Below are 16,564 nucleotides of genomic sequence, written 5' to 3' on the forward strand. Positions count from 1 at the left end.
ACTGTGTGCAGTTCTGGTCGCCACACCTCAAAAAGGATATTATAGCATTGGAGAAAGTCCAGAAAAGGGCAACTAGAATGATTAAAGGGCTGGAACACTTTCCCTATGAAGAAAGGTTGAAACGCTTGGGACTCTTTAGCTTGGAGAAACGTCGACTGTGGGGTGACATGATAGAGGTTTACAAGATTATGCATGGTATGGAGAAAGTAGAGAAAGAAGTACTTTTCTCCCTTTCTCACAATACAAGAACTTGTGGGCATTCGATGAAATTGCTGAGCAGACAGGTTAAAACGGATAAAAGGAAGTCCTTCTTCACCCAAAGGGTGATTAACATGTGGAATTCACTGCCACAGGAGGTGGTGGCGGCCACAAGCATAGCCACCTTCAAGAGGGGTTTAGATAAAAATATGGAGCAGAGGTCCACATGCCTGGGTCACAGCTCTCCTGGCTCCGCCCCCTAACAGGAGGCTGGATGCAGATGGGGAGGGGGCTGTCCTGAGCACTTCCTCCAGGGTGCCACTCCCCCCTCACCAGCTGTGTGGCAGCAGAAGAGACCTCCCCCCAGCATGAGACAGGCTGCAGGGTTCTCCCCAGAAGCTCTTTATTCCTCCCCAGGGACAGAAGGGGGGGCACAGATGCAGCAGTAGGGCCTTCCTTCATGCACAGAGCCCAGCTGGCAGAGGAGAGGCTCCAGGCCAGTCATGCAGTGAGGAGGAGCGCAGCCAAGACATGGGAGCTCCCTGGGAGGGAGGGACACACTCTGTCGGCCCCTCTTCCTTCCCCCACAGTGAAGCTGGAGCTGTGGAGTGGGGGCTGCTCCCCACCCGCTTGGGGTCCTTGAAGTCCAGCCTTCCTGGCAGTGGGGGTGGCAGCCAGACCCCTCTCCTGGGTGGAGGTGGGGTGGGGGGAGCCGGATGCCACTTCCTCCAGGGTGCCTAGAGTCGCGTGACGAGGGGGCCGGTGGTGGTCCGAGGTGGATCCGAGGCTCTTCGGGCGAGTCTGCAGCTGGGGGGAGGCGCTCTGGGGAAGAAGAGCCGGGTGAGCAAGGCCTGGGAGGAGGGGGCTTTTGATGGCTTCCCCCTCCCCGGTCCCAGCCTCTGAGACTGCCCCCCCCAAAGACAGCTCCTCTGTGCACTCCCCCAGCCAGGACTGGCTCCGGAGCAAGACCTTGGATTGCCCACCCCCAATGCCCCCAGAAGGAAGAGGAGGAGGAAGATCTACCTGGGTGCCTGGGCTGGGGGCCCACCTGGGCGGCCTGGGAACTCCGGGGACTGCTGGCGCAGTGGAGATGCAAGAGTGGGGGGAGGGGTGCAGAGAGAAAGGAGGATGAGGCAGAGGAGGGGGTGGGAAATGGTCCCAATGCAAAGGGACCATGTCTGGGGATGAGGTGAACTTACAGCCTTCTGCTGTATCAGACCCCTCTGGGGCCATCAGTCAGTCTTGTCTGCGCAGACTGGCAGCGGCTCTCCAGCGGAGGTTTCCCAGGCCTCTTTGCCTGGCCGCTTTACAGCCAGGTTGGCCTTGGAGAGCCCTCCTCCTGCTGCCGGACCTTCCTTACCAGACGGGGCTTACCAGGCTGTCGGGCTCCGGGACTCCGGCCTGCTTCCTGCTCCGGTAGAAGCCCCGCAGCTTCTCCCGCAGAACCTGGCAGGGGGCAAAAGGGGCTCAGCTGTGCTCTGAGCATGTGCAGAGAGCAGCGAGGGGGCTTCCTGGCTCCTGTGGGGGTAAAAGTGCGGAACCGCCTCGCCCAGCTCCTGCCCCCACCTCGACTCCTCCTCCGGCAAGGAGCCTGTCTGCTGCTCCCCCCTTGCGCCCCTCTGACCTGCCTCCCCCCTGCTGCCTGGGGAACGGGCGGGTTGCGGGGCCTCCTGCCGGCCCCAGGGAAGGGAAGGGAAGGGGGGGAGGCCAGGCCAGGCCAGGCGGACTCACCTCGAACAAGTAGTCGAAGATCTCAAGGATGGTGAGGAGGCTGGCCCCGATGAAGAGCCCCATCTGGCCCCCGATGTCCCCTGCGGCGGCGGCAGGAAGAGAGGCGGCTCAGGGGGGGGGGGGGCAGCAGGGGAGGCTGAAGGGCAGGAGCCCCGCAAGGCTTCCCCCCCCCCCCCACTCTGCCCTTCGGAGCCTCGCTGGCCTGGCCCCCCCCCCCTCCCCGTACCCACACCTGCCGGGAGCCCCTTCCTTTCAGCCCAGGGCAGCTGAGGGGGGGGGGATGGTCCTCCAAATGGGCGGGGCCGCGCTGGGGAAGGTCCTGCTGGGGAGACGCCTGGAAGGGGGCTGGGCAGGGGAGAGCGAAGGGCTTGCTTGATGCCTGCGGCCTGAGGCCAACCGAATCCTCGCCCCACCTTGGCCGCCAGAAGCCAGGAGTCACGCTCCATATTGGGCTTTTATTGCGTGACCTACACGCTAAACCCACTCACACCAAGTGCAGCCACATATCCACAGGATTCCCATGTCCTTCTCTTTTAGAATCCTGCATCAGAATAATGCTCTTTGTATTGACATACTCAAGAAGAAGAAGAAGCGGATGACGATGATATTGGATTTATACCTTGCCCTTCACTCTGAACCTCGCAGTCAGAGCGGCCTCCTTTCCCTTCCTCCCCCACAACAGACACCCTGTGAAGTGGGTGAGGCTGAGAGAGCTCTCCCAGAAGCCGCCCTTTCAAGGACAGAGTCTCAGAGCCACACACAATCTCTTTTCCCTTCCTCCCCCAAAACAGACACCCTGTGAAGTGGGTGAGGCTGAGAGAGCTCTCCCAGAAGCCGCCCTTTCAAGGACAGAGTCTCAGAGCCACACACAATCTCTTTTCCCTTCCTCCCCCAAAACAGACACCCTGTGAGGTGGGTGAGGCTGAGAGAGCTCTCCCAGAAGCCGCCCTTTCAAGGACAGAGTCTCAGAGCCACACACAATCTCTTTTCCCTTCCTCCCCCACAACAGACACCCTGTGAGGTGGCTGGGGCTGAGAGAGCTCCTACAGCAGCCGCCCTTTTAATAACAATCTCTGTGAGAGCTATGGCTGACCCAAGGCCATTCCAGCAGGTGCAAGGGGAGGAGTGGGGAGTCAAGCCCGGTTATCCCAGAAAAGAGTCCTGCACTTCACCACCACACCAAACTGGCTCTCTTGCCACTCCCTCGCTGCTTCCAGTGCTCCGCCCAGGCACCAGAGCTGCCTCATCCCTGGTGGTTCATCTGAAGGGGCCCTGCCCAGCGAGGCCTCCCCACCAAAGAAGGCCCCTGCGCCAGGATCCTGGAGGCAGCGGGAGAAAGCCCCAGGAGGCGGCCAGGGCAGGGGCTCCCCGCGGGTTCTTCTGCCCGATGTCAGGCTCCACAGGCAGGGACAATAAGGAGGCAGAGCCCCCCACGGCTCCCTCTCCGCTGCAGGGTGTGGGGAGCCGGGGGTGCCCTGGGCAGCCTTCCCCAGCTAAGACCAAAATGCTTGAGCCAGAGGCTAAAGACCTGTGAGTTGGCTCAGGCTCACTCAGCTGCGAGGGCAGAAGAGACGGAGGCCTGAGGGGATCCACGGGGGAGAAGCCTGGCTGTGGGGCCGGCCCTGGGAGGAAGCAGCACCCGTCCCCCTCCCCGCCCGCCCGCCCCCTCACCTAGCAGGCCAGCCACCTCGTAGGCCTTCTTCTGCTCGATGGTCTCGTAGCTGAGCGCCTCGAAGAAGATGTCCAGCACCAGCAGGTTCTCCCTGCGCGGAAAGAGCGCGAGAGGCACCCGCGGCTGCCAGGGCTGCTGCACCGGGGGCGGGGAGGGGGACAGGGGGGCAAGCAGGCAGCCTCCGTCGCACCCCGGGGAGGGAGGAGGGAGGCTCACTTGATGTACTGCTCGCTCCGGTTGTACTTCTTGGCCAGGTACTTGGCGGAGGCCTTGCTGGGGATCTGGACCACCGAGAGCTCCTTGTTGAAGCGCACGGTCTCGCAGGGCGTGTGGCACCGACAGTAGGCCTCCTCTTTCTCCACCAGGAGGTCTGCAGCCAAAGCACGAGCAGCCGCGGGGCCGGAGCTACAGTTGCGGTGTGGGGGGGGGCACCCTCTGAAGCAGCAGTAGCAGCCCACCCCCCCCCCACCCCCGCCAGGAGATCGGGTCTCCTCGAGGCCGGCCATTCCTGGACCTCAAGGCGGCTCCCTCGACTTACCCAGCGCAGGCTCAGCACATCCCTTGTACTGTTCTGGGGTGCAGATGTTGGCATTCCCTGGCAGGAGGAACATGGGGGGGGGAGAGAGAGAAAGATGCTTCCACGTCGGCACCCCCCCATTCCCCCTCTCTGCACGCCCCCCCCCAGCAAGCTCCTCATGGGGGAAAGCCCCCCCCCCAAGGAAGCACCCCTCGGAGGAGGCTCAGCGGTTCCTTCCCCCGCAACGCCCCCTACTCTCCCCCGCCCCACACTGGCATTGCAACTTGCAGCAGAATCACAGAATCGTAGAGTTGGAAGGTGTTCCCCAGGGTCATCTAGTCCAGCCCCCTTCACAAGGCAGGGAACTCACAAATCCCCCCCCCCCAAAAAAACCACAGGGTCAGATAGCTGTGACGCGGGGGGGGGGCAGAACCGGAGAGGAGGGGCTTGCGGTGGGTCTGCAGGCCTGAGTGACAGGCAAGGGGGGCTGCCCACAGGGGGGCTGAGTGACACGCAAGGGGGGCTGCCCCGTCTGCCCCATCGCCGCCCCCCCCCCCTCCCCAGACCTGGCATGTGCAGCATGCGGCAGTTGCACGCCTCGGCCAGGTAGCGTGTCTCGCAGTCGATGCGGCAGGCGGCCAGGCTGTAGCGCGGGAAGAAGGCGGACTCGGCGGGGCCGGACTTGCAGTCGCCCCACGGCGGTGGGAGGTAGAACAGCTGAGCCAAGAGCCGGCAGTCAAGGAAACGGCGGGAGGGGCGGTGCGCTGGTCTCCCTCCCAGCCCGGTCCAAGCTCCGAGCGCGCCCCCCAGCCACCGCTCCCGGAGAGGGATGCCAGCAGCAGGGGGGGGGGCTCCCCGGCTTCGACCCCCGCATCCCCAGGCCCTCCCCCCGCCCCCCACCCCAGGGCCAGAGCGGGCGCAAGGAAGGGGCGTCCCCCGGGCCGGCTGGATACCCGCTGCTGCTGGCAGGAGACGAAGGTCTGGAAGCCGGGGGCCACGCCGAAGCCCAGCTGGTCGACGGAGGGCGGCTCCCCCTGGCTGTGGATCTGGACCTTCACGCCCGCCTCGTAGGAGGTCTCCTCTGCAACACAAGCCCCGCCCGCGAGGGGAGGGAGAGGCGCTCAGGCCTCCGCGCGAAGGCCCCGAGCTCCCTCAGCCCCTCCGGCCCCAGCCAGGCCTCTCGCGGAAGACCCCCAAAGCCAGCCCCCGCCCCGCGCGCTGCAGCAGGGATCTCCCCTCTCCCTCCCTCGGCGCCTCACCTGTCTCCCCCCAGACGGGCAGGTACTCGTCCTGCTGGATGCTGAGCATGAGCTCCAGGCCGTTGCCCGTCCCGCCCTTGATGGTCGTCAGCAGCTCCTGCCCGGGAGCCCCCGAGTTGAAGGTGTAGCACTTGCCCAAGCGGGTGAAGGTCTGGGGAGGGGGCGAGAGAGAGGCGGGGGGCTGCGGGGGGCTGCCTCTCAGGGCCCCCTCCTCGGCTTCCTTCCAGCGCAGCAGCCGGGCCCAAAAGCAGCCCTTCCAGCCTCTCCCGCCCAGGCGCAAAGGCCCGCCGGGTGGCGCAACGCCAGGCGGGAGGTCCTCAGAACTGCCCTTAGAACCAGGCGCCCTGTCCAGCTGGGCAGCCGGCGGCACCAAGGCTGCAATACATCCCTGCCAGGAGAAACCTAATGTCTGTTTACCTGCAAGAGGAAATGCATTGAGGGATTGGAGCTTAAACCCAATTAGCAACGGAGTCTTCTAAGCATGTGAAAAGCGTAATGGCCTGTCCCAAATGCTTTCTGGGAACAAAGTCTTGAAAACCGCAAGCTGGTCAGCGAGTTGTATTTCCTTTTTAGCCCAAGTACCTTTTCCTGATGTTTTTCTAGTAAACTTCATTTATTTTGCTAAGCTGAAGCCTCGACTCCAATGGTTGCCACTCCACACTTCTGGATTTAAAGGTGTTTTCCAGCAACGAAGCCTTCCCTTCCCTTCCCTTCCCCAGGTAGAGAGAGAGAGAGAGCCCGCCCGCAGGGCGCCCGGGAAAGCGGCCCTCCCTTGCCCAAAGGCGACACCAGCCTCCCATCCCAGAGGCATCATAATCTCCCACTGCAGCTGGCCTGGTGCCCCTTGGCAAGAGCGCCCTGCTCTCCTTTCCTGGCCACGGAGATGTCCAGGAGCCCCCCCCCCCACGGGCAGAGGGCCAGCCGGGGCACCCCGGGAAGCAGCCCAGGGGAAGCCGTCCTCCTTCAGGCAAGAAAGGCCGGAACAAAAAGGGGTGGGTGGGCTTTGGGCCTGGGGGGAAGAGGGGCTGGCCAGGGGCAGGCTGACTGAGTGCACCCCTTCCTTCCAGCAGGAGGCAGAAGAAGCCGTGGGAGCTCGCCCCTCCCCCCGCCCCCAACAAGCCTCTTCCTAGATGCGGCAGCCTCCACAGACCGCCCCCCAAATGATGAGGAGGGGGACCACTTCCAGACAGGCTGGTCTGCTCTGCCTCAGCCAAAGCCGAGGGGCACTTGAAAGGCCTTCTTCGGGGCTGCCCCCGAGTAGGGTGCAGAAGGCGGCCACGCCTCAGACCCCTGCCTTGCCCCCCCCGCAGCCTCTCCCCCCGCCCTGCTTTCCACCACCACCCCCCGCGCCGGGAGGCTGCATCCCTGGTGAAGCAGCGGGGGAGGGGAGGGGCCTGACACAACCGAGGGGGACCCCCCCCATATTCCTGAGCCAGCTCTACCCCCCGCCCGCCCTCTGTGGCTGGAGCCTGCCCGCCTCTGGCCGGAGACAGCGCTGCGAAGGTGAGAAGAGAATCGATTTCCTGGGAACTGGAGGGGGAGGGGCAGCGAGCGCAGTGACCCGCGGGAATATTGAATGGCGCAGGCCTGAGCGGGGGAGGGGGGATGAGAAGGCCTCTCCTCTCCCCACCCCTCCGCGGGGCTGCTCCGGACCCTCCTGCTGCCGCAAGGAAGGAGAAGAAGGCAGAGGGGAGGTTGGGTTGAGGCCCCGCCCTGCACTAACGAAAGGAGCCTCCTTTCCCTTCCCCTCCCCGCAACAGGCACCCTGGGGGGCAGGTGGAGCTGAGAGAACTCTGACAGAAACTGCTCTTGCGAGGAACAGCTCCGACAGAACTTGTGCCTGACCCAAGGTCGTTCCAGCAGGGGCATGAGGAGGAACCGAACCCGGTTCTCCGCATTAGAGTCTGGGCAGTAAACCACTACACCAAACTGACTCTCCAAAGAGGGGCTGCCGGGGCATTCTAGAATGGACTCCCCCCCCCCCCGCAAGAGCCTGCCCCGCCCTTTCGCAGCCGGGGGTCTCCTGGGCCTGCCCCGCCCGGTGCCAGCGCACCTCCCTCCCAAACTGCCGACTTGGCTCACAGCCCCCCTCCCCCCCCCCTTTCTCCTCTGGCCGTAACCGGAGCGGCCCAGGGGAGGAAGAGGCTCTTTGCCCGCTGCAGGCAGGAAAGCGGCGGCGGAGGAGGCGGGCCCAGCGGGGGGGGGGGGCGCCTCCTGGGGGTCCGGATGAGCTGCGCTGGAGCCCCCTCCCCCTCCCCCTCCCGGCCCCGCTGCCCTTCCCGGGGGAGCCTGGCTCTGGCGCTGGACGCGGCTGGCCAGCCCTGGAGTCGGGCGGGGGACTCACGGTGGTGAAGTTGTCGGGGCCGCACGGGCGGCTGCGGAAGCGGCAGTCCAGCAGCATGTCTTGCAGGTCGTGGCCGGCGCGGCGGACGAACTCGAGCATGCTGAAGGTGCGGCTGGGGAAGAAGGCGTCGGGGGGCGGCTGGGGCTGGGGCGGGGGCCCGAGGGCGCGCAGGTAGGCGGGGTAGTCGGCGGGCTGGACGCCCAGCAGCTCGGGGCCCAGCCAGTGCAGGTCGCTGCGGGTGAGGCGCGAGCGGCGGAAGCGGTTGTAGTTGCAGAGGGTCACGGCGGGGAAGACCAGCAGGCGGCCCTCGGCCTCGTCCAGCATGGTGACATGGTGGTACTCCCGGTAGAACTGCACCCGCTCGCCCACCTGGTACAGGAAGATGCCCACCGCGCCCAGCAGCGCCGCCAGCCACACCAGCCGCCGCGCGCTCCACGGCCCCGCCACCAAGACGTGGCTCAGCCCGTGCAGCGTGCAGCCCCCCGCGAAGCTTGCCAGCGCCGGCGACACCCCGGGCCAAGAGCCCCGCTCCCCCTCCCGCAGCTCCCCCATCCTCCCCCGGCACCACCTGGAGCCTGAAGGGCACCGTCCGCAGCTCAGCCTGAGGAGAGAGCGAGGAAGAGGGAGGGAGGGCCCGGCCAGGTGACCCACGAGGCCTGGCTGCCTGCCCGGGAGGGGGCAGGCGCAGCTGGCACGGCCGCTCAGCCATTAGCCCGGCCTGCGGGACACAAGCCCGGCACCCTGATGCCAGCCAACCCGCGCCCCGCCCATCCCTCCGCTTCCCCCCCCCCACCTGCCCTGCAGCCCTCCGCCTCGACCACCGGGGCTGGTGGGCCACGGAAGGCCCCTCTGCTGCCCAACTGCCCTTCCGCCAGCCCCAAGGAAGGGAGGAACTCACCCCAGGAGGAACGCACAGCCTCTCTCAGCCCCCCAGTAGGCAACCCCCCCCCTGCTCTGCCACCTTCAGGGCCCCTCCCACAGGCTGGCGCTGCCTCCACCATTCTGACCACTAGCTGGGCACAGATCCCCCCACAGGAGCCTCTGCCCTTCCCCAAGAAAGAAGCCTAAGAGCCCTTTCATCAAGGGGCTGAAGATTTTGCCCGCCCCTTCCAACAAGGGGAATCCTCTGCCACTCTGCCCGGAATCCGCTCTTCAGACACTGGATCGCAACCAGGAGTCAGCACCACCCGCCCCCAAAGCGAGTGCCCCCCTATGAAGGGAAGAGCTTGCCCCCCCACCTGTGGGGCAGACCCTTCCCCCGCTGCTGTGCCCCCCTTCAAAGCAGCAGGAGGCAGAGAAGGGGGGGCAGGGGTGGTGGTGGGAGTGGGACACAGCCCTTGTGGGGAGACCTTGGCCTGCCCTGCAGGATGCTCTGCTGCGTCAGCCCGGCTGGTCTGCTGCCTCCCTCCCTCCCACTCTTCTCTCCTGCACTGGATAGTGGGGGGGGGGAGGGGAGGCAGAAAGACAGAGACACAGGGAGCCATTTCCCGGAGGCAGTGGCCATCTGGCCAGGGAAACCAGATCAAAGTGCCTCATGCCCCGGAACATCCCAGCAAGAGATGCTGCCTAAACAGCTCAGGGCTGGGACCCCCTTGAAGGGGCTGCATTTGGACTGCAGGCTGGCCCAGGAGCCTCCGAGGGCCCTGCTGCCCTGCCCTGGCAGCAATCAAGAGCCACTGGCCACGCCAGCCTCCACAGGGGAGGCAGAAAAGGACAGCCAGGAGAAAGGGTCAGAAAGCAACCCTTGCCTGGAAGTAAAGGATGCTTCCTCTTCATCCCGATGCATAAGCTGCTGCAGCCAGCAAAGGCTTAAAAAGTGAACTCTGCATGTGCTCAGAGGCACTTCGCAGCATGGCAGCTTCTTCCCCGCAGCCCTGGCTCGCCCCCCACCCCTCTCAGAAGGGAGATGCTGCCCTCTGCCTCCTGCCGGCAGGGCTATTTTGGCTGCCAGCCCTCCCACTTGTGCTCAGTGAGAGCCCCAGCAGGCATGCCAGCTCAGAGGAACTCCCAAAGGCGGCTGCAGTGCCCAATTCTTGACCCCCCCCCAAAGGCCAGCACTCTAGACATCACCTAGTGGCCAGGCCAGCCCTGGGGGCACCCTCGGGTGGGGGGCTTCACAAACTGCCACCCTTCACGCCTTTGAGCAAGGACAGCAGAGCAGAGCCAGGCCTCCTGGGCAGACGCCCCCTGCCCAATCCACAGGTTTAGATCATCCTGTTCCTCTGTAGGCAGCAGGCGTTGTCTACTGTTTAAATGCAAATAATTTGGGGAGCAATTAATAGGGTATGCATGGGAGAGACTTGAGTTCAGTGCTCTTCTTGCCCATTGCCTTGTCTCCTGCTGCAGGCTCAGGGTCACCTGCAACCCCCACTCAGCTAGACAATCAGACCCCACCAACAACGGGGCTCTGGATCTCAGGAACCAAACAGGGCCAGCTCTGGCAAGGACTTGGATGCGAGATCTCCCTGGAATACCAAGAGGCAGGGGCAGCTTTTGTTAAATCACTTCCAACTGCCCTCCAGTGGGGGGGGGGGGTCAGTCCCCAGAAATCCCAAAAATAGCCCCCACCCCCAAAATGGGGAGCTCCTCATCCTAATCAATACTGCTTGACTCGCTTGTTGGGGTTCAGGGTCAGATTGTTTCCCTTCTCCATCGTACCATGAGGCCACTGCTCTGAACCGCTGCACCACAAGGCAGAACTGGAGCTCATCCGGCAGTTGTGGCATTTGCCACAAGGGGCCTCCTGAGGACATGGGAAGCTCAAGGGGACAATTTCACTGGAATGAAAGCTGCGCAAAGTGCAGGCCGGAGACAGCCGGTAGCCTTGCAGTAAACGGCAGCAGGGATGGTTGTCTCCCCACCCCAACCCCAGGCACCACCTCTGCTGCTGGGGGGCAAAGGAAGATGGGCTGCTCTGGCCCTGTGGGGCTGGAGCCCTGGGTTAGGCCAGTGGGTTGGGGGCAGGAAGCTGGAGAAGTGTCTTCTGTTTTGCTCTGCAGGGGAACGGAAAAGACCAAACTCTTGATAGCAGCTGAGAAGCAGAAAGTAGTGGAGAAGGAGGCAGAGACCTCTGGAGCCTCTCCAGAGCCTGTGGGCACATTTTTAATTCACACAGCATGATGGCCACAGAAACAAAATGGATGCCCCAGCTCAACTCCAGCCAGTGTGCAGAGCCAAACAGGAACCTTGCAGGGCAAAAACTGGCCCCACCCACTCCCTAAAGCCACTCAGGGGGCACCAGACAAGGTGTTGGCTCATGCCATGGGGCACAATGCTGGGGACCCCTGCTCTCTTGTTACCAACCAGGCAATTCCAGTAGGGGATGCAGAGCAACAAGCTAGTGACACCCTCTTGGGAAACCAGCAAGGATTTCTCCTAAGGGATGCACAAGTCCATTGAATTGCATAGGGGACCCCAGGAGGCCCATCCCTCTCTAGAGGAACCTTCAGAGTCCTGCCCTCAAAGGAAAAGCTGTCACATCCCTCCTTCTGCCTCCAAATGTCAAGAGGATGGTGCGGTCCTCATATCAAAGGCTGCCACAAAGTCTAGCAAAAGCAACAGAAAGGAAGGGGGCTTCGGTCGACACTGGGGCCACCTCCCTCTAGGACCACCAACACCACTGTTATTGCATAGCTGGGCCTGAAAGAGTGTCCAGGAATTGCTCTGCAATGGCTTTTTCCATTATTCTGGCTAGGAACAGCAGATAAGAGAACAGGTGATTTCTGCCCATGTCCTATTCACTACTGATGGGTTTTAAAGTCATAGATGGGTAACTGCCCATTTTAAAGTACAAGGGAAGAAAGTATACTGACAATCTGGAAACTGACAAAAACAGTAACACTCTCCAACTAAGGCATTTTATTTGCTTGCAGCGGTTAATACAAACGATTGTACCAACACAGAAGGGAGTCTGCCCCGCCCCCCCACAACAAATGTTTCCAGTTCTGTGAAGAGGAAACTGCCACTGACAGGAGGAGGCCTGGTGTCTTTCCGGCCCGCGTGCCACATGCACGTCTCCTCTGGCACCTCTTGCTCTGCTCCTTTTCAGAAGGCCTCTGGTTCCCACCAGCTCTGGGCAGCTCCACACAAGGCCAGGAGGGGCTCCTTCAAGCCAAGCAGTGCCATCAATGGCACAACCTGAAACATAAAAGCCACAACCAGTCACATTCTGGTCAGCTCATTCCAAGCCCGCACTGCCCACTCTGCATTCTAGAACCCAGCAGGCAAGAATGTGCCCCAGCCAAGGCCCCTGAATGGCCCAGGCAAGCTCACCACACCTTTGCGGGCACCGGCACTTCTCCCTCCACCAGCACCACCCCCGGCTACCTGCTCTGGACCAAGCAGAAGGCCCCGTCAGGCTGCTCAGCCAGATTGTAGGACTTCAGTGGGCTGCCATGCAGCTTGCCCTTCCAGTTTTACAGCTACTAAACTGAACACAAACCTTCTTCCACCAAAAGGGCTCTCTCAGGCTTTCCCAGATGCTTGGAAGTCCGCCATCCTCTGCGGTTTACTCCAGTGTCCAGCCTAATACTGAAGAGTTGGTCTCTTGTGCCGACATACTCCACCAAGAAAGACCGCTAGGAGCAGTCTGCTGAGAAGAAAGACAGCCATTAAACCTGAGAAACTGCATTTAGTCAAAGTGCCTCAAACCCACACAATCTTATCTTTCTGCTGGATCTAACTTGGCAGGCTTATTTCCATGGATTCTTATTTACTCAACAAATGATCAAAATGTAGAATTTACTGCAAGAGGAACTAATGGCGATGGCCACAAGGACAGACAGCTGTAAAAAGGCTTGTGAAAGCAGGTCTAACATCGGTGGCTACTAGCTAGCCCTGGTGAACAGCAGCCTGCATCTACAGAAGCAGCAAGCTCCTAAATATCAGAGCCATGAGGCAGCATCAGGGAAAGGAAGGCCCCAGCTTCCATGCCCTGTTCACTGGCCACAGTGAGAGGCAATATGCTGGACTAGATGGACCCTCTCTGGTCTGGCCCAGCCGGGTTCTTGAGCATATCCGCCCCCAACCATTTCCCCAGTATGCCAATCAGCACCATTCTGGGGGAAAGACAGGCGTCTTCCTTTTATGCCAGCTTCAGCTATTGAAAACACAGCGTTTCCCTTTATTTCCTATGAGCAACATGGGCTTCACATTTGTGTGCACCAACAAAGAAGGCAGAACAGGGGACCATGCTTGGCTTCTCAAACTGGAAGGACTGAGCTCCATAAACTAATAATTCTTTAAAAAAATATGGGATGTGACACCCCCATTAAGTAGGAGTTGAAAAATAAATCTGAACATTCCTTATTAACAAAACTTACCACATTCTTGCCCAGAAATCATTGGCTTTGGTCACTTAGCAGCAGTTTCCTAACCCTTGCAAAGTCACACCTGTTCCATTGGGGGGCAAGTCTGCAAGCCGCAGAAGCCATGCTTTAGCTCTAACCATACCCAATTCATTGTGGTAGGAAATGGCCTAGGGGCACTGAGGAGTCAGCAGCAGCCAACACATCACAAGGTCAAAGTAGTGCCCAAAAGCACAACTTCCAAGGCCTCAGCACATGCAGAAGCCTGTTCAAGCACTATCAAAGGCTAGCCAGCTTGTAAAGAGTGTCCAAGTAGCTCCAAACTGTGACCTGGGAACTACATGGAGCACAGAAAAAACTTAAGACATTCTCTGGCAAGCTTGACCTTGAATTGTTTAAGAAGGGAGGAGATAGGAAGGGGGCCTTTAAAAATACCAGAAATACTTCCGGCATCCCAAAACTCCCTAAGGGACGCCAAAACTTTCACCACCAAGTAGAAATTGCAGAGGGCCAGGAGAGGGATTTTGAGGTCGATGGAATCACGCAGACACAGGTACAAATAGGGCGATTCTCAAAATGCCACTCTGACCAAGCGTGGCTGAAATGCTGGAGGTTCCTGGTTGGAACCCCTAACAAAACCTGGCCTTTCCAGTTTTAACTTATTTGCAATACAATTTCGGTGAAGAGGTCTTACTTCGTTCGCTTTCGGTCAAAACCTGGCCAGCATCTTTTATTCTTGCCGCGCCCGGAGCTCTGCCCGCCCGAGCCTGCTTTCAGCGGCAGCAGCGCCCGTCGAAGGCGGCTGGGCTCAGGAGGGGCCTCAGAGGCAGAGCCGCGGCCGCCTCCTTCTGCCGGGGCTTGCGGCACGTGCTCCGCTTGCTTTGCTCCCCGCAGGCCTCCCGGCCACGTGGCCATTGCGGGCCCCCGAGCCACGTGGCGAGGCCTGGGTTCGAGTCCCCCTCAGAGCGAGCTTCTCAACAGCAAGAGGGTCTGCCGGTAATTCCAGCTGAGTTTCGCTTCCAGCTCATCACGGGGGGGGGGACGGGAGCCCAGGGACCCCCACTCACCTGCCGCCTCCCTCGCCGTGCAGCCGGCGCCTCTTGCCCGGGCTCGCCTCGCCTCTCCTCGCCGCGCCTGCGCACAGAGAGCCCCCGTGAGCCAGCCTGCCCGCCCTTCGGCCGCAATCCCTGCGGGGGGGGGGGGGGCCGCGGTCAGCCGCGAGGAAGCCTCGTCACGTCTCGCCTCAGACGGCACTTCCTATCTCGGCCTCATCACCCCGCGGGCCCGGGGCCCCCCGGCCGCCCACCCACCCACCCACCCACCACCCACCGCCGCTCACCTCGCGCAGCAGAGGAAGAAAGAGGGCGGCGCCAGCCGAGCAGCGGCCTTTAAAGGCGCGGAGCCTACCATCTGCGCCCGCGGGGGAGAGGAGGGCGGGGCTGGGCCGGACCACTGGCGGCAGCAGGCGGGGGCGGGGCTGCGGCGAGCCGAGGAGGAGGAGGCGGGGCCACACTTCTCCCGGGAGGGGAGGGGAAAGAAAGGCGGCTCCAGGCCTCCTCCACTTAGGAGGGACGGTGGCTCAGTGGTGGAGCATCTGCTTGGGAAGCAGAAGGTCCCGGGTTCAATCCCTGGTATCTCCAAAAAAGGGTCCAGGCAAATAGGTGTGGAAAACCTCAGCTTGAGACCCTGGAGAGCCGCTGCCAGTCTGAGTAGACAATACTGACTTTGATGGACCCAGGGGGGTCTGGTTCAGTAGAAGGCAGCTTCATATGTTCAGAGACTCTCCTATATATGTTCACTCCCGCCGCCGCCAGGACACCCTGTGCGGGAGGGAAGGCACCAGGAAGGGTGGGGGAGGGAGGCCAGCGGGAGCCCACACGGATGGAGCTCCCTCCCCACCTTCTGCTGCTGCCGCCGCCCCCCAGGGAGCCCGTGCGCACCCCCCGCTCCCCCCAGACCCGGGAGCCCTGCTGGGGTTGGTGGCCCTGGGCTCTCAGCACTGTCAGCTGCCTTGAGTTCCACGAGCTAGCCCCTTTCTTATGTGCCCCCCTCGGGAGAGAAGGGACCTCTTGACTCCCCCCCCCCCCTGCTCCCTTAGGTAAGGGAGAGGGGGAAAGGAAAAGACCAGCAGCAAGGATACTCCTTGTTCAGAGTGGCAGTGGGCAAAGGGATCCACTGGTCAGAAGGCTGGGCCTGTAGCTACGGGCCTGCTCCTGATGCTGCCCCCTCCCCCCCACCCCCTTTCACCTGCGAGGCCTCAGGGACTCCCAACCCACCCTCCTCCCCTGGCCTTTCCATCCGCCTGTGCCCAGGGGCTGCTGGTCTGTGTTCTAATCCCCCCCCTCCCGGGGCAGAATGGAGGCCATGGGTTGTCTCAGGCCCAGCCCCCTTCAAAGGAGGCGCTCCCCTTGGCCCACTTGGAGAGGGACGCATCTGAAGACCCCACCCCCGCTGCAGCTGTGCCAAGGGGTGGAGGGGGGCGGGCGGGGAGCACCCTTTCTTCCCTTTATCTGAGACTTGCCTCTTTCTTGGCCCTGCCCTTTGCACCCACCCCAGAGAGAGAGTGGGAGAGAGCTCTTCCCCTCCCCTCCCCTCCCCTCCCTCTGAGAGAAGCACCTTCAGGTGGCCCCAAGGGATCTTTGGTCTCCTGGCAGGATACTCTGCTCCAAAGGCCAAGGCCCTGGCCATAGCAGGCTCTCCCCCCCACCCCGCAAAGAACCCCAGCCCTGGATGCCTGAGGTTCCCTCCCTCCCTCTTCCGGACAGACAGCTGCTTGGAGTGCTGTTCCAAGGCGCAGGCCCAGAGGCCTTTGGGGGCAGAGGAGCTGCTGCGCCCTTTGGTGCTTGGAAGGGGCTCTCCCATCCGCTGGAGGGGGGAGGTCCTGGTAGAGAGGATCAAGGCCCAAAGCTGCTGGGGGTGGGGGTGGGGAATGGTTTGTTTAGCAGTTCACTTGCACTTGGGTTTCCAACTATGGGACATCTGTAATATATTGGTCTATGCAAAAACCATAAAAACAACCAGTGAAAACTGTCTTACATTTTTCCAGACTTTGCAAATGCATCTCTGTTCCCTGTGTGCAAATAGCCCCATGGCGCAGAGTGGTAAAGCTGCAGTACGGCAGTTGGAGCCCTCTGCTCACGACCTGAGTTCAATTCCAGCAGAAGTTGGTTCAGGTAGCCGGCTTGAGGTTGACTCAGCCTTCCATTCTTCCAAGGTCGGTAAAAGGAGTTCCCAGCTTGCTGGGGGGAAAGTATAAAAGACTGGTGAAGGCAACGGCAAACCATCCCGTAGAAAGGTCTGCTGTGAAAATGTTGTGCAAGCAATGTCACCCCAGAGTCCGAAACGACTGGTGTTTGCACAGGGGACCTTTCCGTTTCCTCCCTGTGTGCAATTATGCCCTCCCGGACAGTTCTCACATCTGCATTCTGCAAAGATGATAACACCCTGCAGGGGGTGGGGGCACTTTCCTGACCTCAGCCAGAGCAGAGTGGTCCTCAAGGCAAGGCCAGGCGGGAGAATGCTGGAGGGAATGGGCTG

General features: G+C 61.7%; 2 protein-coding genes, 1 long non-coding RNA gene and 1 other non-coding gene across 6 annotated transcripts in view; all 4 read right to left on the reverse strand.

Annotated features, from left to right (window-relative positions):
• Positions 1–16,564, reverse strand: part of LOC132578050 (arf-GAP with GTPase, ANK repeat and PH domain-containing protein 3-like) — a 403,463-nt gene that overhangs the window by 183,658 nt on the left and 203,241 nt on the right. The gene's annotated exons all lie outside the window — the stretch shown is intronic.
• Positions 1,555–8,273, reverse strand: ASIC3 (acid sensing ion channel subunit 3). The gene is made up of 9 exons (XM_060248184.1): positions 7,722–8,273; positions 5,378–5,528; positions 5,072–5,199; positions 4,685–4,835; positions 4,140–4,196; positions 3,818–3,971; positions 3,601–3,692; positions 1,930–2,009; positions 1,555–1,644 (listed from the first exon to the last, which is right to left on the reverse strand). The coding sequence occupies exons 1-9, from the start codon at positions 8,271–8,273 to the stop codon at positions 1,555–1,557; spliced, it is 1,455 nt and encodes a 484-aa protein (XP_060104167.1).
• On the reverse strand, positions 11,565–14,391 carry LOC132578084 (uncharacterized). The gene is made up of 4 exons (XR_009555867.1): positions 14,367–14,391; positions 14,095–14,161; positions 12,163–12,312; positions 11,565–11,858 (listed from the first exon to the last, which is right to left on the reverse strand). It is a non-coding gene; the product is annotated as an uncharacterized LOC132578084 (long non-coding RNA).
• On the reverse strand, positions 14,237–14,306 carry LOC132578698 (small nucleolar RNA SNORD49). Its single transcript, XR_009555907.1, has one exon. It is a non-coding gene; the product is annotated as a small nucleolar RNA SNORD49 (small nucleolar RNA).

This window comes from Heteronotia binoei, chromosome 10 (genome assembly GCF_032191835.1).
Source record: "Heteronotia binoei isolate CCM8104 ecotype False Entrance Well chromosome 10, APGP_CSIRO_Hbin_v1, whole genome shotgun sequence".
Lineage (NCBI taxonomy): Eukaryota > Metazoa > Chordata > Lepidosauria > Squamata > Gekkonidae > Heteronotia > Heteronotia binoei.